General features: G+C 36.5%; 1 protein-coding gene across 4 annotated transcripts in view; it reads left to right on the top strand.

Annotated features, from left to right (window-relative positions):
• The window catches only part of DPYD (dihydropyrimidine dehydrogenase), a 567,113-nt gene that overhangs the window by 184,076 nt on the left and 363,142 nt on the right, over positions 1–19,895 (top strand). For all 4 annotated transcript variants that reach the window (XM_039339800.1, XM_039339803.1, XM_039339804.1 and 1 more), the window contains 3 exons: positions 8,105–8,301; positions 12,329–12,410; positions 14,792–14,879. In XM_039339800.1, the coding sequence (XP_039195734.1) occupies positions 8,105–8,301; positions 12,329–12,410; positions 14,792–14,879 (367 nt within the window). The remainder of the gene's footprint in view (positions 1–8,104; positions 8,302–12,328; positions 12,411–14,791; positions 14,880–19,895) is intronic.

Genomic DNA, 19,895 nt, shown 5'->3' with positions numbered 1-19,895 from the left:
ACCCTCCTATCTTTTTACACTTTTGGAATGCTGTATAAATCTCTCTCTTTCCTCAAGGACTGGGATATAGTGAAGTTGGGTGACTATTTTGGCGGCATCAAGGAAGTTTAGTTCTGATGCATGTTTATTTGATTTTATTTTTATTCTTTTTTGCTTTTATTTTTATTATGATATTTGATTTTATATAATTGTTGTGAGTTACCCAGAGTTTAGTTATAAGATGAACAAGTTCAAGCCTTTAAAATAAATAAATACCTTTTTTGTAGCAATCATACTTTGATGTTCATTTCTTCTCATCCTTAGCTTCTTTTATTTCATCATTCACCAAGCATCATCTTTCCTACTTCCTTTTGGCATAACTCATCCTCCCCCTTTGATATTCTGTGATATGGTTCTTTTCAGCTTGTTCCAGGCAACTTCCGCATCATATTTCCTTAGGTCTCTTTCCCCTCAATCTGTTGGGAGATTAATCTAAATTCTAATACATTTTATTCTAACTATATTCTACTTTCAGTCTCTTTTTTCCCATTTCCTTCCTTTTTGTCCATATCTATTTTTCCAAAATCCACTTTTGCCCACAACTAGAATACCTTATCGGTCTTGTATCCTTCATAATTCTCTCATTCATAATAAACCAAAAATATTCTGTACTCTCTCATCTCCTTCCAACCCATTTATTCAAGTCTCCTAGTAGGGTACTGTTTTCTGCTAGTTAACTTACTCGTAGAATGTTGCACTGATTTTTTCAGAACTCGTATCTGGTTCTTTCATTATCACATTTGTGAGAATATAACATCTGGTTGTCCACAGCGTTTATGTTTCTGCTTTTATACGCATCTATAAGTAGATGATACTGTCTAATACCTTATGATGTATGTTTTGGTCCATTCTTTCATAATTAAGCTTTCTTTGCATGCATTCCTCAATTCCATTCCATAGGATCAGAACATTTTCATTCACACTCATAATGTTCTTCCTCTTACTTAGTTTCACAGATGCACATTTGTTTTTTCACTCTTTAGTTTCATTTTGTAGTTAATGATTTTTACTTTAATGAACCGTGCTGGCACAGTGATTAGAATGCAGTATTTCAGGCTAATTCTGCTGACTGCCAGTAGTTTGATTCTCACTGGCTCAAGGTTGATTCATCCTTCCATCCTTCCGAGGTTGGTAAAATGAGGACCCAGATTGTTGGGGGCAATAGGCTGACTTAGAGAGGGCTGTAAAGCACTATGAAGCTGTATATAAGTCTAAGTGCTATTGCTATTTGTATTATTAATAAACAAACAACAAATAAATAAATATTTATTGGCTGCCCATCTTATCACAGGGCAACTGTGTGTATATTACAATACATTCCATGTCTCAGTTTTTCATATACCACAGCTATCACCAGATAAGCCCATAAATATTGGCCCCTGCCATCCGTCATAGTTTTGGTTAGTCAAGGCTTTCACATACTGTTTTCATAGTATGATAAAGAAAGTATAGATAAAGTTACCAGCTCAGAAGAGCTTGAGCTACATGCAGCATTCCCTGCAAATAAAAAGAACAGTACTGGTCAGTTTAGTATATATTGGTCAGTGTGGTACAAATTCAACAAAAACCTAATTTATCCCAGTATGTTTGCATTATTCTATACAAGCAAAGATTACTAATCTAGAACCTGTCTTGAATGCCGTTACGCTGTTGTCTGCTTCCTGTCAAGTAGAACATACATGCAGTATACTGATACACATTCAGAATGCATATAGCTTGCTGCTTTCATTTTTCAATATGCCAGTACTGACCTTTTCTGCTTTAGGATAGGTTGCTCTTTTATTTCTACATTTGCCAAGTTCCTAGATTCTATCTATTTACTCATACAAAAATCTCTTAGGTGTCTGTGGGAGGGCAAGTGGGGAGGGGACTTAAGTAGCAAAAGGTGCAGCATGATGCCTTGATGCAATCCTACTTCTTATATACTAACATCTGGGAACAGAAGTACGGAAGGGTGGGATTAGCATTGTGATATTATGACATACATTTCATCCCTTTTCCATTATTGTGGCTAGAGTGCATATTCCATCATCACGATTCAAATCCCAGAAACAACATAACTCTGCAGTAATTTGATCAGTTGAGAAATTTCCTTAATGAGCCAAAAATAGATTGGATGAGGAAAATGTGCCAGTATTATTTTAAGTAAAGATTGACTGAACTTAGAGGCATCTAGTTTTAATTATGTGGGAGAAGCCCTAGAGATCTAATTCAAATTTTCAGACCAGAAGACTTAATACCCAGGATACTGAAACAGCTGGCAGAAGTGACTTCAGAACTTTTCACTGTACTTCTTGGCTACTTGATTCAAATCCTGGAAACAACATAACTGTGCAGTCATTTGAGAAATTGAGAAATTTCCTAAAAAAATAGACTAGATGGGGAGATGTGCCAGTATTACTTTAGGAGTCATGGTGGCACAGTAGTTAGAATGCAGTATTGCAGGCTAACTCTGCCCACAGCCAAGAGTTTCAATCCTGATGGGCTCAAGGTTGACTCAGCCTTCCATCCTTTCGAAGTTGGTAAAATGAGGACCCAGATTGTTGGGGGCAATATGCTGACTCTGTAAACTGCTCAGAGAGTCCTGTAAAACACTGTGGAGTGATAATATAAGTCTAAATGCTATTGCTATTGTTACTTCAACTGCTTTTCATAGGGCTTGGTTTCCTTCCTCTATATCATTTTGCTAGCTCTCCTCTAAACAAGCTTCAACTTCTCTTTGTCCCTGTCAGACATGAACAATCAAATCCACAAATGAAGAGTCTTCTTAGATTGATAGTTTGCACCTGGGTAAGATTAGATAAGCTTCAATGGCATTTGAGGGGTGTTAGACTTCACCCTTTTGTGCCCATGTAGGGATTCCAAATTAATTTCCCATTTGATTCTTCCCACTGTCTTGGCCAGTGTCTCCAACAGTCCTCTTTGCTCAAAACTGAATACAATATTCCAATGATTTGGATGCTGCATTTCTGTTAATGCAAGTAATATCTGTTAAGCCTTCATTTGTGTCTCCTTTTAGGCCTAATGTGATTAATAGGAAAAAATTATGCCCTGATGGATTTTCTTAAATATGTACAATTCTTCTTGAAAAATCTTTATAAACCTATTAAAATGCTGTGGTCTGGCACAATGATTGATATTGAAACAGGCATAGGATAAATAGTTCAGAATGATTTTCATCACAGAATTTTAAGTTTATTTAAAATGATCTATTGGTATCAAGTTCTAATACAATTTAGCAGTGTGGCACTGCTACATAATTTAAAATGTATTGAAATACATATGTGTACAGATAGATATTAGAATGTGTGCACTTGTTATACCTTTTTCGTGTTCATAACTTGTGAAATTTAGATATTTTGTGTTCGGTTCTTAATGACTATTTTATGTATTATAGAAATTATAGAGGATAATAATCTGTCATATTCAAATCACATTTCTATAATACCCAACAAGCAAAATCTTTCAGAATTAAAATATTGAACTTTTTTTTATCGCTATTACATTTATTGACAGATGTCTGACAGAAGATAGGAATATGGCAAAAGACAAAATACTGATAATACTGCAGCCTAAAATAATGTGAAGTTTCCAAGTTTGAATCCAAAGTATTTTAGAGGCAGTACATTGTTTTTTATTCATGATTATTCATAATAATAGTAGTAAAATAGTAAAATAGTAAAATTGGAGGTCATCTATGTATCATGTTGTACTAATGAACTCCATTGTTAAATTTTATCAGATATAACTCTGTGGAATATAGGTAGGAAAGAAACCTTTCTAAGTAAATAAAAAAGGGAGCCATGTGAATATGATTTCCTCTCATTAATCTTGAATCTTTTCCCAGTGAATCTGCCTGATTAGCTGTTCGTGCTTCTAATAATAGGATGGAAGGGGAAAAAAAAACTTCTTAAAATACATAATCTACCTATCATGAGTTTAGGTCTAATTCCCATTGTATGAATTGTTTCAGTAGTTTGAGAAGATTGGGGCTCCAACAATAGCTTGGAGACTCCTTTCCAGGCAACATAAAGGCTTCCTGAAAACTTATCAAGGTTATCATCAGTAATGGTAGATAATTTTCCTTGACTGACAGCTTATTCACTGCTATCAATCTTTTGCTGCTCTATACAGTTGAAAGGAGGAATTCAGGATGGCTTGAACATACAATACCAAGAGCCTGGCCACATGTTCTATCCTTCAATTTTTTTAAAAAAATGTACAGTGGTTTCTTGGCTCCCATGTTAATGCAAAAGGGATCTGTATAGATTGCTAACCTGTAATGCACATGTCTTGTTCTAGTCTAGGGTGTGTGTTTTTTTTAGTACTTTATCTTTCTCCCTGTTAAGGTACAGCTCTTTGCTTCTTAATACACCAACACAAATTGTGGTAGAGAATTCCTCTGTCAGCAATTAGCGGATTTTGTAGTACTCTTGGTAGCTCAAACTAGTCATTGAACTACAGTCTCAAATCTACCTGCAGCCTTTCCTAAGCATTCAGTAGGAAACCTGCCCAAGTACTTAACGGTGTTGTTATAAACCAATTAAGCTGGGTTAATCCCTTTGTCTTCAGTGTGGCAGTTTAAATGGTTTGTGGTCCTTGCTTTTTGTGCATTGTAAGATTTACAGCCCAATTGAAAACATACTGTGCCAGCAGATTAAGTGCATGGGGTGGGAGACTTATTGACTAGCTGTACCAGGAACACAGTACAAAACAAGACATCATGCTGGCATTGCAGGTAGATAAATGCAAATGTTCGGCATCAGGGTGCTGCAAACGTAAATCATTATGGTTGATAAGCATCTTTATTTCTAGCATTTGCTTTTTAATATTTAAATCTGCCCCCTTTTCTTTTTAAACGCATACAAATAATCCAGTGATTACAACCAACCTTACATTTAGCTTTTGTGGAACTTTGTGGAACACAGTATGTGAGTAGACTTAGGAGTTTTGGAGAAGTTCATTCAAAATTGATGTGACAGGAGATGTTAAAGAATACTGAGGTACTTGCTGTGTTGCATGTGAGATTCTCAAGAAAGAAAGAGAGGGCGGGAGAGAGAGAAAAAAAAGAGAAAGAGAGACAGGGAGGGAGGGAGGGAGAGAGAGAGAGAGAGAGAGACAGAGAGAGAGAGACAGAGAGAGAGAGATACGTGGAGAGGAAGCAAGACCTCCCTTGGATGAATCTTGGTCATCCAATTCCTCATTTTAGATAAAAGAAAACAAGTTAGAGAAACAAAACATGCTGAGCTTTCCATCCCCATTTTTATTTATTTCTTTGTTTCCTACTTTTATTCTTTTTACAAATAATTCAAGGTAGAGCATATAACCAACACGCCTTCCTTCTCCTAATTTCCCCACAACAACCCTATGAGGCGATTTGGGCTGAGAGAGAGTGGATGGCCCAAGTTTACCCAGCTGAATTTCATGGCTAAGGTGGGACTAGAACTCATGGTCTCCTGTTTTTTTAGCCAAGTGCAAACTAGCTAGAAAGACCAAGCTGGCTCTCTTCTCTCATTTTATCTGTGCAAGCAAGTAATGTGTTTGTGTACAATTGGGCCCACTTTTGAAATTGATCTTACTTTTGCTCTACTCCCTGCCCCCATTGCTGGAATAAGGTGAATAGTGGCTTTACTGAAATTTAATTTTACCTAAAGTCAAGTTTTACAGACAGCTTTTTTTTTGCTATGTTTTAGTCCCTATGAATCTTCATCTCTGCCAACATTCCTATCAAAAGTTCTTCTCCTCTGTCTCAGGCCTTTGTAAGTTGTTGTTTTATCTAAAACTAAAATGCTGTAGGCTTGTCATGCATGGTATCTTGCTCTGAGCTATTTGTCATTTACTTTTTAGTTTTCTCCAGCTACTAAAGCAGTGGTAGCCATAAGGGTTTCAGAAACTTCCTGTACTATGTATCCTTCAAATCTCTTTACTTCTTTTCTGTACTTAAAAGGGCTCTGGGCTGATCAATTCTTCTCTTTTTGCATATATTTTTCCAGATTCTCTTTAACATAATACTCTTGGTATGGATGGTGTGCTTATTTATTGTTGTTTTGTTTTGAGCTGCCTAGGATTATTGTGCATAACATTAGCAGTCAAACATATATAGGGTTTAGAAATAACAAAGCTACCTATCTCCATATTTTTAGTAACAATTTATTTAAACTTCAGTTTGCTTTTTTTTCCCCTTCACCCAGTATCAGTACTTTGCTGGTAGCAAAGGAAAACCAGTATTAATGCTACTAGATTTCGTCATGGCATTTGATACCCTCAATCTATTAGTTGAGAAACTCACTCAGGGACTTCGGTCCAGTTGCTTTCCCTCAACTCCACTTAATTCTCAGGGTTACTGTTAGGGCAGTGGTGGCGAACCTATGGCACGGGTGCCAGAGGCGGCATATGCACCGTCGCCTCAGTCCTAGGCCTTCAGCTGTTTTTTTATAAAATCTTTTCGCTTTAGGCCTCTGCTGCCGTGTGCAAAAAAAAAAAAAGGTTCAATCAGTCAATTTTAACATCTCGCAGGAAAAAAAAAGATTTTGCAAAGTTGGAATTGATTGATTGAACTTTTTAGTCCCACGCAGTCTGCCGTTACTGCCACAGCCACGCCCACCCAATGGGCCACACCCAACCAATGGGCCACATCCACCTGGCACCCGACGATGCATAAGTGGGTTTTGGGTTGCAGTTTGGGCACTCTGTATCTAAAAGGTTCGCCATCACTGTGTTAGAGGGACAAATAGGGGAGGGAGCTCAATGTTTGCCACTTTGGGTTTTAAAGGAAAGGCTGGATATAAGTAATAAATCAATAAATAATTCAATTATCCAATAGAAGAGAATATCTGTACCTCATCTGGGTTGAACTGCTCCATTCTTGGTGCTCTCTGACCTTGATTGTTTTCTTGCAGATGTTTCATTACCTGGCTAGGTAACATCATGAGTGCAAGGTTTGCTGGCTATTTACATAGAGAGATTTGCCCTGCTATTCTTGTGAGGATTCAGTGCTGCATTGGAGAGACATGTAACAACCCCCCCCCCCAAAAAAAATAAGTTACCCACTATCACTTTTTGATGGCAGTCTTGCAAATGGGAATGCAACCTCTGTAGAACAGTACCTCTTATTCCCAAATTACTAATAATTCCAGCAGTTTAACATGATCAGTGGTATCAAATGCTTCTGCATGATTATGCAGATAAACAACATATTGGAAGTACTGCCCAGCAGGCATCTGAGAGGTTTACAGTTCCTTCTTACCGTAAAAAGGCCAAAATACAACAACAATATAATAATGCTGCAACAATACAGTAACAGTATAATAGCATTAAAACAATAAATATAATATAAAAATACAAAAGAAGAAACTAAAGGGCAGTGAGAAAAAGCATGCAATCGTTGGCTGAAACTGCAAATGGTCTTTTAATATGGGTGCAATTTACTTTCAGGAAAACTTGCTTTAGTTGAAATAGCATAGCTGATTCCTTAACTTTTCTCCTCCTGTTTTGCTTCATGTGTTACTCCGTGTCCAGATTACTGGAAGACAAATTGTTCATGATGTTCTTTGACCGAGCACATTAAAGGCAAGCAGCCAAGGGGTTTTACATATCCTTCCAGTTGTTTCCATTATTAGATATCTAACAGCATCTCAGAAGCATAACTGATCCATTTAAAGTTCATTTGAGAGTAAATAATAATAATAATAATAATAATAATAATAATAATAATAATAATAGGTATGTTTGCCACATTGAGCTATTTATAAAGTCATAAAAGAATTTTTAAAAATCCAATAAATAAAAATAAATAGCGAACACTCCTCCACAAGCTTATTCTGAATATCAGAAAGTTATATGAGTAGTGATGAGGAGTTAAGTATATCACAGACAATTAACTAATATACTACTAGAAGTTTTCAAAATTAATTGTTATCTTCAAGTCTATACCAGATGACGAATATACTGGTCCTCTCTTGAGATGTAGTTGCCTACTTGGTGACTTAAATACCATTGTACATATGCCAGAGAGATACAGGTGCTCTTCCCTTTTTGTCAACCATGTAAATATTTCACTTTTCAGATATTCAAAGCAATCAATATTCCTCAAATTCGAAATCCCTCCTTGCCGCCATTGCAAGATTTGCCTGAATCCTACCGTACCAAGATTGCTCTTCTTGGAGCAGGACCTGCAAGTATAAGTTGTGCCACATTTTTGGCTCGAATGGGCTATTCAGACATCACCATTTTTGAAAAAGAAAACTACGTTGGTGGTTTAAGGTAATGTTTCATCATCACCATTTGAAATAAAGCATTCTGAAAAAAATCACGTAAATGTTATCGTATGTTCTTGAAAGAACATTTTTTTTTTTACTTTTTTAAAATAATAGTTTTTAAAATAATACTGTGACTGATGTTTTTGCTGTGTAAATTTATATGGTGCTTTATAGTCTCTGAAACAACGAATCACTACGTAAATGTTTAGAAAAAACAGGAATTACTATATTTAACATACATACATCTAAATTTTAAGTGTGGAAATTTTCATTTTTCAGTAGAATAAGTTCATCAAAGTTTCATTTAAGTCAGTGGTTCTCAACATTTTTAATGCCGCGACCCCCAACCGGTCGTAAGTCGAGGACTACCCAACCGGTTGTAAGTCGAGGACTACCCAACCAGTTGTAAGACGAGGACTTTCCCTGCCCGGGAGCGCCACGCATGCATGGTGCCGCCCCCTGCGCCGGCCGAGGCGTAGCTGACAAGTGGCAGAGACGGAGCAGGCCGACCACCGGTTGGGCCACCAGCTGCCCAGCCCAAGGGAGGTAAGGCACCCGCTGGGCCCCACGCACGCCAGCAACCCTCCCTGCGCCCGCCAGCCTCCCACCTCCCACCACTGGCCCTCTTTTACTTACATTTTTAGTAGTTGCTCAGTAGGGAGGGGTGGAAGCTTCCAGACAGCTCGCCTTCGCTGCAGACAACTTGCAGCACCGTTTGCAGAATGGGACTTTTGGCGGGCTCAGCAGGGCAGAGACAGCCTGGACAATTCCTATTGGCTTTTGAAAGCCAATAGAATTAGACTCTATTCAAGAGAGTCTATTCTATTGGTTTTCAAAAGCCAATAGAATATAAGGGAGTAGCACAGCTAAGGAAAAGGGGGAAAAATGGTGGACTGAGTTGTTTGGCGACCCCCGTGACATGGTCGTTCGACCCCAAATGGGGTCGTGACCCACAGGTTGAGAACCACTGATTTATGTGTACTTATATCTTAATTTTGAAAGGTTTTTTAAAACAAGTATTTATTTACCACCTAAATTATTTTATGTGTAACATGTATATTATAATGATAACCTTTAGCACCAATTGCAGAATGTTCTCCAGTAAAATTTTGTGAATACCAAGTCAGATGGATGAATAGATCTCCAGCCCAACAAAATCTAATGAAGTTAATTCCTAGTCTTACTTTTCTCTTTGGGATGGTTGTGTGACAGTAAAGTCTTGTTTAACACAGTTGGGAATTGGCACTTGTTACCAATTTTCTGAACTAAAACTCATGTGTCTACTGGTACTATCGTGCATTTCAATTTTCAGCCATTAATCCAATTTTTTTTTAAAACCATCTGTCTGCCAATGAATTCAGGGAGGCAGGAACTCAGTCTCTGAATGGTGTCTGATATGATCTGATGATCAGCAATCAATATGGGGAAGGTTTGGTAGATCATCCATGGCAGTTAGAAGACTATAGTTTGAAAAGCACTAAATGGATATGATTTGGTATTCTGGTAAACATAAGCTATCATCAAATCAGATATATATGGAAAATAATACATTTGGTCATTTAAATTTATTATAAGTTAGAATTTTGGCTTGCTATTTTTTTATATGTTCATATACTTATAGGTTTCAGGATAATTTACAAATCCAAAGCATTAAGTAAAATCTTATTACAGTCAAAAACCTGGAAAATTATTAGGAAGAGAAAGATAAGTCTTTTTAACAAGGTTTTTGCAACTTCTATGTTAATCTGCTTAAAGTGGCTTTTTTCAGTGGGCTACAAAATATTTGTTTTTAGAGTAGAAAATTGGATTAGGCAGTTAATAGATATTTGGACAAGAAAAAAACCCAAAATACTCTCTCAGTCCAGTTTCTGTTATGTAGAGTAGTAGACAATTTTAATAAACTCTAGTTCAGTGGTTCTCATCTGTGGGTCGGGACCCCATTTGGGGTAGAACAACCATTTCACGGGGGTCGCCAAACAACGCAGTCCACCATTTTTCCCCCTTTTCCTTAGCTGTGCTACTCCCTTATATTCTATTGGCTTTTGAAAGCCAATAGAATAGATTCTCTTGAATAGAGTCTAATTCTATTGGCTTTCAAAAGCCAATAGGAATTGTCCGGGCTGTCTCTGCCCTGCTGAGCCCGCCAAAAGTCCCATTCTGCAAACGGTGCTGCACCAGTTGAGTAGTCCTCGACTTATGACCGGTTGAGTAGTCCTCGACTTACGACCGGTTGGAGGTCGTGGCATTAAAAAGGTTGAGAACCACTGCTCTAGTTGCTTGTTATTATTCTGTGTCATTATTTTGCTTTATACTTGCAACTACATTTACTTATTGTGGAGTTTTTGAACAAGTTATTGAGATTATGCAGATAATGGTTTATAGGTTTATAGCAACCCTCTGTAAGTTCTAAAAAAAGTCCAACCCAGTTTTTTAACTAATGTTTTCTTCTGTCGGCTTGTTCCCCACTCAGCAATTTGGGCCCTATTTTGTCCAGCTTTTGGAGATTTATCTTGCTGATGGACAGATTTATCCTTTTCATGCCACTTGGTAGACAAGATTAAAAGGGATTTTGGTCTTCTTGCACTCTTAAATATAAACTTACATATGCCATTCTTTGATTCTTTTATTCCATTTTAACCATTTTAAAAAGCTTTCAACATGTTTGTCTCCCATTCACAACGTTAGTGAGAGGCAGACAGTATAATGCTAGATACCTTCGTTGCCCAGCTACCATCCTGTTTCATTTGAATCTTATTTTGTTTCAAATACGCCTTTGACTAAAAAGAATTAAATGGAAATTGACATGCTGAGGGGAAAAAACCCCAGTGTCTAGCATATGTTTTATTTCCTAAAGCTTACACAGTGTACATCAGATTTTTTGGAAAGGTATCCCACATCAGAAAAGCCAATTTGGTCTAGTGGTTAAGGCATCAGGTTAGAAACCAGGAGATAGTGAATTCTAGTCCCACCTTTGGCATGTAAGAGGGCTGGATTACCTTGGGCCAATCATTCTCTCTCAGCCCAACCCACCACACAGAGTTGTTGTGGGGAAAGTAGGAGGAGGAAGCAGCACTAGATATGTTCACTACCTTAAATTATTTATAAAAATAATAAAGGCGGGAAAATTTGTTTATTTATTATTAAATTTATATGCCGCCCATTTCATGGTTCAATAAATCAATGGGTATTTATTGAATGGCCACAGATATAATGCAGCCATTTTGTGATATGCTTTCCATATTTCAGATAGACTTCCTTGTCCCAAATATTCCCAACTTGCCGTAAGACTTAATATGGTTATCCCTTGTGGATAGCATTAAGTTGCCTTCAATGCAGCTGAATGCAAGTCTATTCCATTCTTTATCTTAATTAATTTAATTCAATTTAATTCCATTCCACTTAAAACAAATTTGTTTTATCCAAAATTAAATAAATAATTGGCATTTATTGTTTACTTAAATATATTTTAATTTACACAATACATTTTGAACATATTTATTTATTTATTTATTTATGAGACTTATATACCGCTTTAAGTGCAAGCACTCTCTAAGCGGTGTACACCAGTAAGCAATGTATATATATATTTACATTGCCCCCAACAATCTGGGTCCTCATTTTACCTACCTCGGAAGGATGGAAGGCTGAGTCAACCTTGAGCCGGTGAGATTTGTCCCTGAAATCTGTATTTTCAGCAGCAGTCATGACACATTTTGGGGTCAAGAATGCTGTGATAGAATTTATCCATCTATGAAAGTCGATAGGATAATCTATAGTTTAGTTTAGGTATCAAATTGACTTGCTTAACAATTCCGACCAAGAAAAAGGCCTACTTGCATAGATATTTTCTCAGCAAGAAGCTCCATAATTTAGGAGCGTGCTTGGTCATATTTGTGTGTTTGTGACTTTAACTTAAGTTTCTTCTTGGTTTTTTTATTTGTTTTTAGCATGTATTATTTCCAAGAAGCTCTCTCTCTTGAGAAAATGGCTGAGAAGTGTTTCATTGGCTTTGTTTTATTTGTTCTCTCCAGCACATCTGAAATTCCCCAGTTCCGGCTACCATATGATGTAGTACATTTTGAAACTAGGCTTATGAAGGACCTCGGAGTGAAGGTAATGAAAAATATAAACTGCCTTCGTATAGCTCACAGAAAAAGGAGCCAGAGCACTGTTAAAGATGAACAGCAAAATGTCATGGACCTTAGTAAAGAACAATTAAAAGCTACACTAGGCTGAGGAAGGAAGATGCTTTCCCTTGCTTGCGGCATTTGTCTGTCTGCTGTCTGAATGCCACTAGTTGGGAAAAGGGCAATCAATAGCTCATCTGGCTTGCCTGCATGTGATTAATTGTCTGTAAGAAACAAATACCTAAATTGCTTTAGGGGTTCAGTGTAGCTATTGCAAGGATTTTATTTCTTTAATCATGGGTGGCTGTTGCTGCTTTTTTTCCCATTTGACTTTTCCTTTCACAGATTAAATTTTAGGTAAAAAATTAATCCAGGATATTTTTTGTCCGTGTGTGTGTGTGTGTGTGTGTGTGTGTGTGTGTGTGTGTGTATTTTGTAAACACACCGTTCATACAATTCTTTTGCACATGTTAATAAAAAGAACTAAAATAGGAATTAACATTAATTATAGTTAAACTTCCCTAAAAAGAAGCAATGTGGTATGTCTTGTGATGAAAGTTTTTAAACTTTAGATTTTAGACGGCTTTTGATTGTAACAGTCTGCCCTTAAATGACAGTATAAACTGGGTGATAAAATTATTAAAAGCAACCCGTATGTTGATACTTACAATCTTACAAGTACGTTTTACTTACAATCATTTTGGCCCTTAGGCTTCAAATTATGTGCATGCAGGTGAAGAATATTATACTGTCTTGCACATAGGGTGCTGTTATTTTTGTCTATAATTCTTTTCTGGAAATATTTTGAGAATTTAAAATTTGCAAGACTAGGCTAAATAATACGATAGCCTTGTTTTTCCATTGCATATAAATATAACGCACAGCACTGTATAAGAAAAAGTATAATGTGCTTTGTTCAAAATAGCCTGCACTGGTTGGCATTTGCTTATGAGGCAACAATTTAAAGTCTTGGCCTTAATCTTTAAATATTAGGGTTTGATTAACCAGTGTACTACATTTCCTGTTGCAAACCTCTTTGGCAGATGAAGGAAGGACTCTTTTGAAGAAACTCCCACTGCAGTGGTTCTTGACATATGGTCCGGGGACCTTGGGGGGTCTGCGAAGGCTTGAAGAATTGTTAAAATTTAAATTTTGAATTAAGTCTTGGGGGCCCATGGCCATAGTACATGGCCACAAAAGATATTTAAGGAAGGGATGTCTGTTGTGAAGAAAAGGTTGAGAACTGCTGTTCTACTGCATTATGCCCAAGATATAAAATGTATTTTCTTGGGAATTGCATGAGTTCCTCCCTCTCCCCACAATACTTAGAAATTCTATAAAGAAGGATACGTACTGCTTTTTATTCTTTAGGTTTTATGCTCTCCCTTAAATACTTGTCAGAGTAGTAAAGTGTGACCTAAATCAAATATTTATCTATTTATAAATAAATAGTAACTATTTATAATTTAAGTATTTTTCTCAAAAAAATTACAAAAAAATAAACACATTGAAATTACTACAGTTAGAACATCCTTTAAAACAAGGTTTGGAGAAGAAATTTATATTCTAGATTCTGAAAAAAAAAGTATTTCTGTGAAAGGAATTCATGAAGTGAACGCCATCTCTCTGATAGCCTATCTGAGATTGTGGAGGTACCTGAAGACCGCTTTTGAATATGACCTTAATATATGATAGGGCACGGGTGTCAAACTCACCACGTCATGTGACGAGATGCGACGTATCGCGACTCTTTTTGTATTGCTGGCAATGGGGTGAGCGCAGCTTCAGTATGATGAAACCGGCCCACGGGCCGGCAGCTTAAGGCCCCTGTGATAGGATGACACAGGAACAAGCGTTCCTTCATGTCTGTGAAACTCAAGTCACACTGATTTTGCGGTTAAGTACAAAACTTCAGTTGCATTCAGAAATAGCTGATACTGAAACCCTTTAAGGAGTTTTCGCAATATGTTTTCCAATCACTGTGGCACAGATCCAGGTCTATGATCATCTTTTAAAGGTTATGTTGACTTTAAGTGGACCATTATGTCCTTGCATAATCAACTGAATGACCAAAACAAAGCTTCTTAATTTGATCTTGTATGTATGTGTGATGGGAAGCTATAAAAATCAGATAAATAAATAGTGTTTTAGCTGTTTTTATAGTTTTTTTAACTCTTAAATACTTGTTAACAATTTGAGATATTTATTATTTTTATCCTATTGTACGCCACCCAAAGTCACTTACTTGTGTGGCTACATAAATCAGTAAATAAATTTACCTAGATTAATTTCTTTATTTAAATTAGAAAAATAAATTTTAAAAGTGACTGGAAAACTTACAGAGACCTTCCCAATATTATCTTTCAGATCATCTGTGGAACAGGCCTTTCAGTGGAAGGACTGACACTCAGTGCTTTAAAGGATGATGGTTTTAAAGCAATCTTTATTGGAATTGGTAGGAATTCCTTTTTCTTTTTATACTTGCTTTTGCAGGAACTATTGTATCATGAATTCTGTCTTAGCAAGTGATACACAGTACTTGGTTTTTATTAATTTCCTATCTACTTTTAATCAGACTTAATTTGAAAATGACCAGTTTTCCTACATGAAATGTTTATTTATTTGTTAAATTGTGATTATGCCAGTGTTACTGCAGGAGTTTAAGGTGGACTTAGAGAGAGGACTGGCTGAAAGTCACTAAATGAATTTCCATAGCTGAAGATTAAATTGAAGCTGAGTCTCCCCAAAGCTAATCCAACTTCTTAATCACTAAAACCAACTGATTCTCAGTGTGTGTTTCGTTGGAATGATGAAATTATGAAATAACATTAACAGATGCTATGTTGCATTAGGAACAGAGTTAATAAAATCTGAATCAATATGTTCCAGTACAATTATCACATTCCTAAGGAGTGCTTTATTTAATAGATGTCACTAATTTGAGTCAAAATCTCAATATAATCATTAAGTAACAGAATTCCTTAGGGCACTTATTTATGCTAAATTAATGTCATCAGATTGCAGAATCAACATTGTCTCAACAACCTCTGCCTCTGTTTATCTGTTTGTCTATGTATTCTTTAGCCGTTAACCAAATAGTATGGTCAAATGGATTTTTTTAGTATATACAGAATTAACTGTAACTCCAGGAGATAATTATTTAGGTTTACTTTGCAGTTCACTAATTTATTTTAGAAGCATATATACAAAACTGCTTTTCAAGCATTCAATTTAAAAGGGTTTTTTGGAAGAAAAGAAATAATGAAAAATTGGTGTTAAATATTTGATATGTTAAATCCATAAACTTGTTTGATTTTTAAAAAATACTATTTTAATGCGTGCGGTTCAGAAAAACAGATGACTAGCATTATCTTGAAGTGATATCCTTCATATAGATGGAATAACTCTCCTAATGTAATGCTAGGTATGGTGTGATCTAAACCTGGTGAACGCTTTTTGCTCAAGCAATATTATTTCACTGAGATTTTTTTCAGTTCTTTAACCTAGTTATTAATTCATTACTTGAATTTATCCCATACGGAGATAGGAGAAAGCTCCTTCTCTAAAAAGTGTTGAATCTCTTGATGGCTAATGTTTATTCTGGTGGAGTGGGATGGCTGATTTCCCTGATTAACAAGGATAACTTCCAATCTACCTGGAAGATAGAAAAATATGGGCAAAATACAACTTCTCTAGTGAGGCAGTATAGAAAATGAACACTGAAGAAGAAGAAAAATCTTGATATAGGGTTGTATGAAGATATTAACATGAGGCAACTTAAGGCAGCTTAAATCTTGAAGCCTTACCTTTGTTACTAATCCATCTGATTCCTGCCAGTCCTTAACAAATTATATACATTGTAGAGCATTTGTCTCAGCTAGGTTTGGTGCATTGCCTTCAGCTATTATTGATGGTAAATACTGAAAAATTTCTTTGTCTGCATCCCTTTGCCCATGGGACTTCCTTACTACAGAGGACAACACATCCTATTAGACTGCAATTTCTACAGAAACATACCGTACTTGATAAGTTCACTAGGTTTCTCATAAAAGAATATCCAGGCAGAGATGATGTTCAGTATGCCTACTTTCTTCTGCTAGGCTGTAAGAGCACTGTTGCTTACAGGTAGCCAAATTCTGTCTGGCTGCTATGAGAGTGAGGCAACAGATTCTACTAAAGGAATTGAATTCTTGTCACTTGGAAAGTTAACTTTGTCCCCGTCTAAGACAGTAATAAATCTAATGCTATGTTATGCTGTTGCAAGGCTCATAATATATGTTAGTTTTGTGGAACATTGTCACCGCTTGCCTTTTACAGAAGCAACTCTGAATATATGAGCTTAATAAAAGAGTTAAGATCTCTTTGGATCTCAACTTTTTTAAAAAATTCACATTTTTGTTCAGGTGATGTTAGACAATAGCTTTCAGTTCACATAGTACCTATCTCCAAAGTGTATAGGAAAGATCTTGACCTAAGATATTGCATACTTATATTTTACAAGCAAATTTCATTAAGATACCATTTGTAACTGTTTGACATCCAGATAGTTCTCAACTTACAACCACTCATTTAGTGGCCATTCAAAATTATAATGGCACTGAGAAAAGTATCTTATGACTGTTTTTCATACTTAAGACCTTTGCAGCATCCCCCTGTGATCAAAATTCGGGTGCTTGGCAACTGGCGTGCATTTATGGCATGTCATTGCCTTTTGTGACCTTCTGACAAATAAAGTCAAGGGGAATCCAGATTCACTTAACCATGTTACTAACTTAGCAACTGCAGTGATTTACTTAACAACTGTGGCAAGGAAGGTCATGAAATGGGGCAAAACTCACTTTACAACTGTCTTGAAACAGAAATTTTGGGGTCAGTTCTGGTCGTAAGTCGAGGACTACCTATATAGTTGATCTATTTTGGTTGTTATTTTCATCTCAGTCAAGTGATTGATCAGATTTTCAGCAGGAAGGTAGCTTTCCAGTCTTAAAATGCCTTTGATTTGACAGAGAAATAATGTTTTTCACTCCAAAACTGCCTTTGGTTTAAATCTTAGTGGACATACAGTATTCATGCTTAATAGTCCTATATCACTCTGGTTATATTGTCTCCTTTCTTGAAGGTAAAATTTAGCCATCTATACAACAATCTGCAGCAAATAATAATGCTACTTTAGCGGAACGTTTTCTTCCCATTTTTGCAAGTTTGTAGAGATTTGTTTGGCATTTAAACGATGACTCTGCAAATGATGTGCATATTTATCTGCTAAGGAATGTGAATGTACCACCAAATCCCTCCTCAGCATACACTGGGCAAATTGAGTATGCACAGCCAAGAGAGGTATGAAGCTTAATGCTCTTTATTGATCTAGACGTTGCCTAAGTGAACATAATAAGAAACAAGTTGCCCAACTGTTCTTTTTTTCTTGTTATTGATTACAAGAGTGGTAATTCTGAGTACAGCAACAACTGTTGTTCTCCATCTGGGTATTCAGTATAATAAGCTTTGCAGGTTTGTTCTCTCATGTGATTATACTACAGACTATTGTGATTTATATAATCCTAAATCCGTTCATTGTTTGAGGCCTTCCATGCGTACAAATTTCCATGGGGTCATATTTCTTGATAATTGTACATGAGGCAATGTGCCAGGTTACCATCCCTCTTGATTTAATCCATTTGACAAGCCATGTACCTTTCATTCTTCCTTATACCCTTTGCTTGGGGAAGAAATTAGATAGAATCCTATCTATAACCAAGAGCTAAGCTAAACTGCGCACCATGTTTTTTTATGTATTGAGATTATTCAGATAAGTAACACTTGGAAATGTGTTAGAGTTGCATCGCAAGGGAAAAAATATTGTCAAGGAAATGCAGAAATCAAAAGCTCAGTTTCTTTTCATTATTTTGTCCTAAACCTGACCTAGTTATAATAAACTACACTTACGAAGTCAAAATTTGGTCTTCTGAGCTTTGGGTTGACAACAACTTTTCAGGAATTTGTTTGAGAATCCATTTCACTATTCAATACTACCACTCCACCTTGACAGGCCAAGGAATAAAATTGCATGTAAATTATGGGATTTTGTGCATGTGAATATTGGTCCTACTTTTGAGCTGAAGCATTTTTATATCTAGCACTTATACTGCAGCAAGGAAATCAGACAGTTTGACTTTAACTATAAGTTAATATTTTTGTAGACCACTCAGAGTCCCCCTGAGGGAGATTTTAAAAAGTGATTGGTTAATTAATTAATTCTAGTTAACTTTTATTATATAAGGAACAGCTTTCCCCAGTTTGAATTTTCTCAACCATATTACAGGTTTTCTAGAAAATATCATGAGTGATGTTTTTTTGCCTGACTTTTTGGTTTCCCTTTGCGTGTATTGGTGGTACAAGTTCCAGAGTCCTTAGCAGCAAAATCCCTATCTGTGACATGACAGTAGTAGTTAAAAATCCCTACTCTGACATAACAAAATAGAAATGCCATAATGAAAAGCATGGTGTCTCTGAATATCTAGAAAAAGGAATGGTGTCAAACATTCCATACTGGGAATCTACAGTAAATCTCATTGTCCGGAACTTATGTGACTTAATTTGCTGCTAGGATTGGTTTGTTCTGAAATCTCCCAGAACCAGGGCAGTACACGGCACTCTAAATAAGAAACTTTACTGCAACTAAGCTGAAGTATCATTGAATAGCTGATTGTCAGCCCCAGGAATCATTTCCACATATACCCACATATACCATGCGGTTTAAATATATTGTCCCTTCTTCCATTTTTTTTCCTATATTCTAATGGACTTCATGGCTTTGAAACCCAGGGACTGTTGATTGTTGACAGGACTGCTGTCTTTGTCCTGAGAACCTCTGGATCTCAATTTATCTTTCGTAGACAGGTAGTTATTGTGAACTCGAGTCCAAACTAAAGTATTATGAACTAAGGCAGAGGTGAAAATCAAGATCTATAAAATTCAGGGTGAACCACATTATTTCAAGTACTGAGTTATCACATAGGTGGCTTTCTTTGTTGCTGGCATTAAATAATACCATGCTTGCTACCTATGGTTAAAGATGCTAAATTTATCAGCTGGAAAACTGACAGCCTGGGTTCAAGATCCAAGCACCGTGCAACTGGGTGAGCTCCCGTTCCTTGCCCCAGCTCCTGCCCGCCTAGCAGTTTGAAAGCTTGCAAATGAAAGTAGATTAATAGGTACCGCTTCGGTGGAAAGGTGACAATGTTCCATGTGCCTTTGACGTATAGTTATGCTGGCCACATGACCACATAAAATGCTGGCTCTCTTGGCCAAGAAACAGAGATGAGCACTGTGCCCTAGAGTCGGACACAACTGGAAACCTTTTACCTTTACCTTTTGCTACCTAAACCACTTAACCATTGCAGTCTAAACTATGTAGGTTAGAGTCTACAAATTAGCTATCAAAGATTCTAATTGGCATTAGCTGTAAACATGA

Source organism: Crotalus tigris, unplaced genomic scaffold (assembly GCF_016545835.1).
Source record: "Crotalus tigris isolate CLP2741 ecotype Arizona unplaced genomic scaffold, ASM1654583v1 scf7180000017739.2905288, whole genome shotgun sequence".
NCBI lineage: Eukaryota > Metazoa > Chordata > Lepidosauria > Squamata > Viperidae > Crotalus > Crotalus tigris.
The sequence above is the reverse complement of the archived record's forward strand: the minus strand, read 5'-3'. Positions and strand labels throughout refer to the sequence as shown.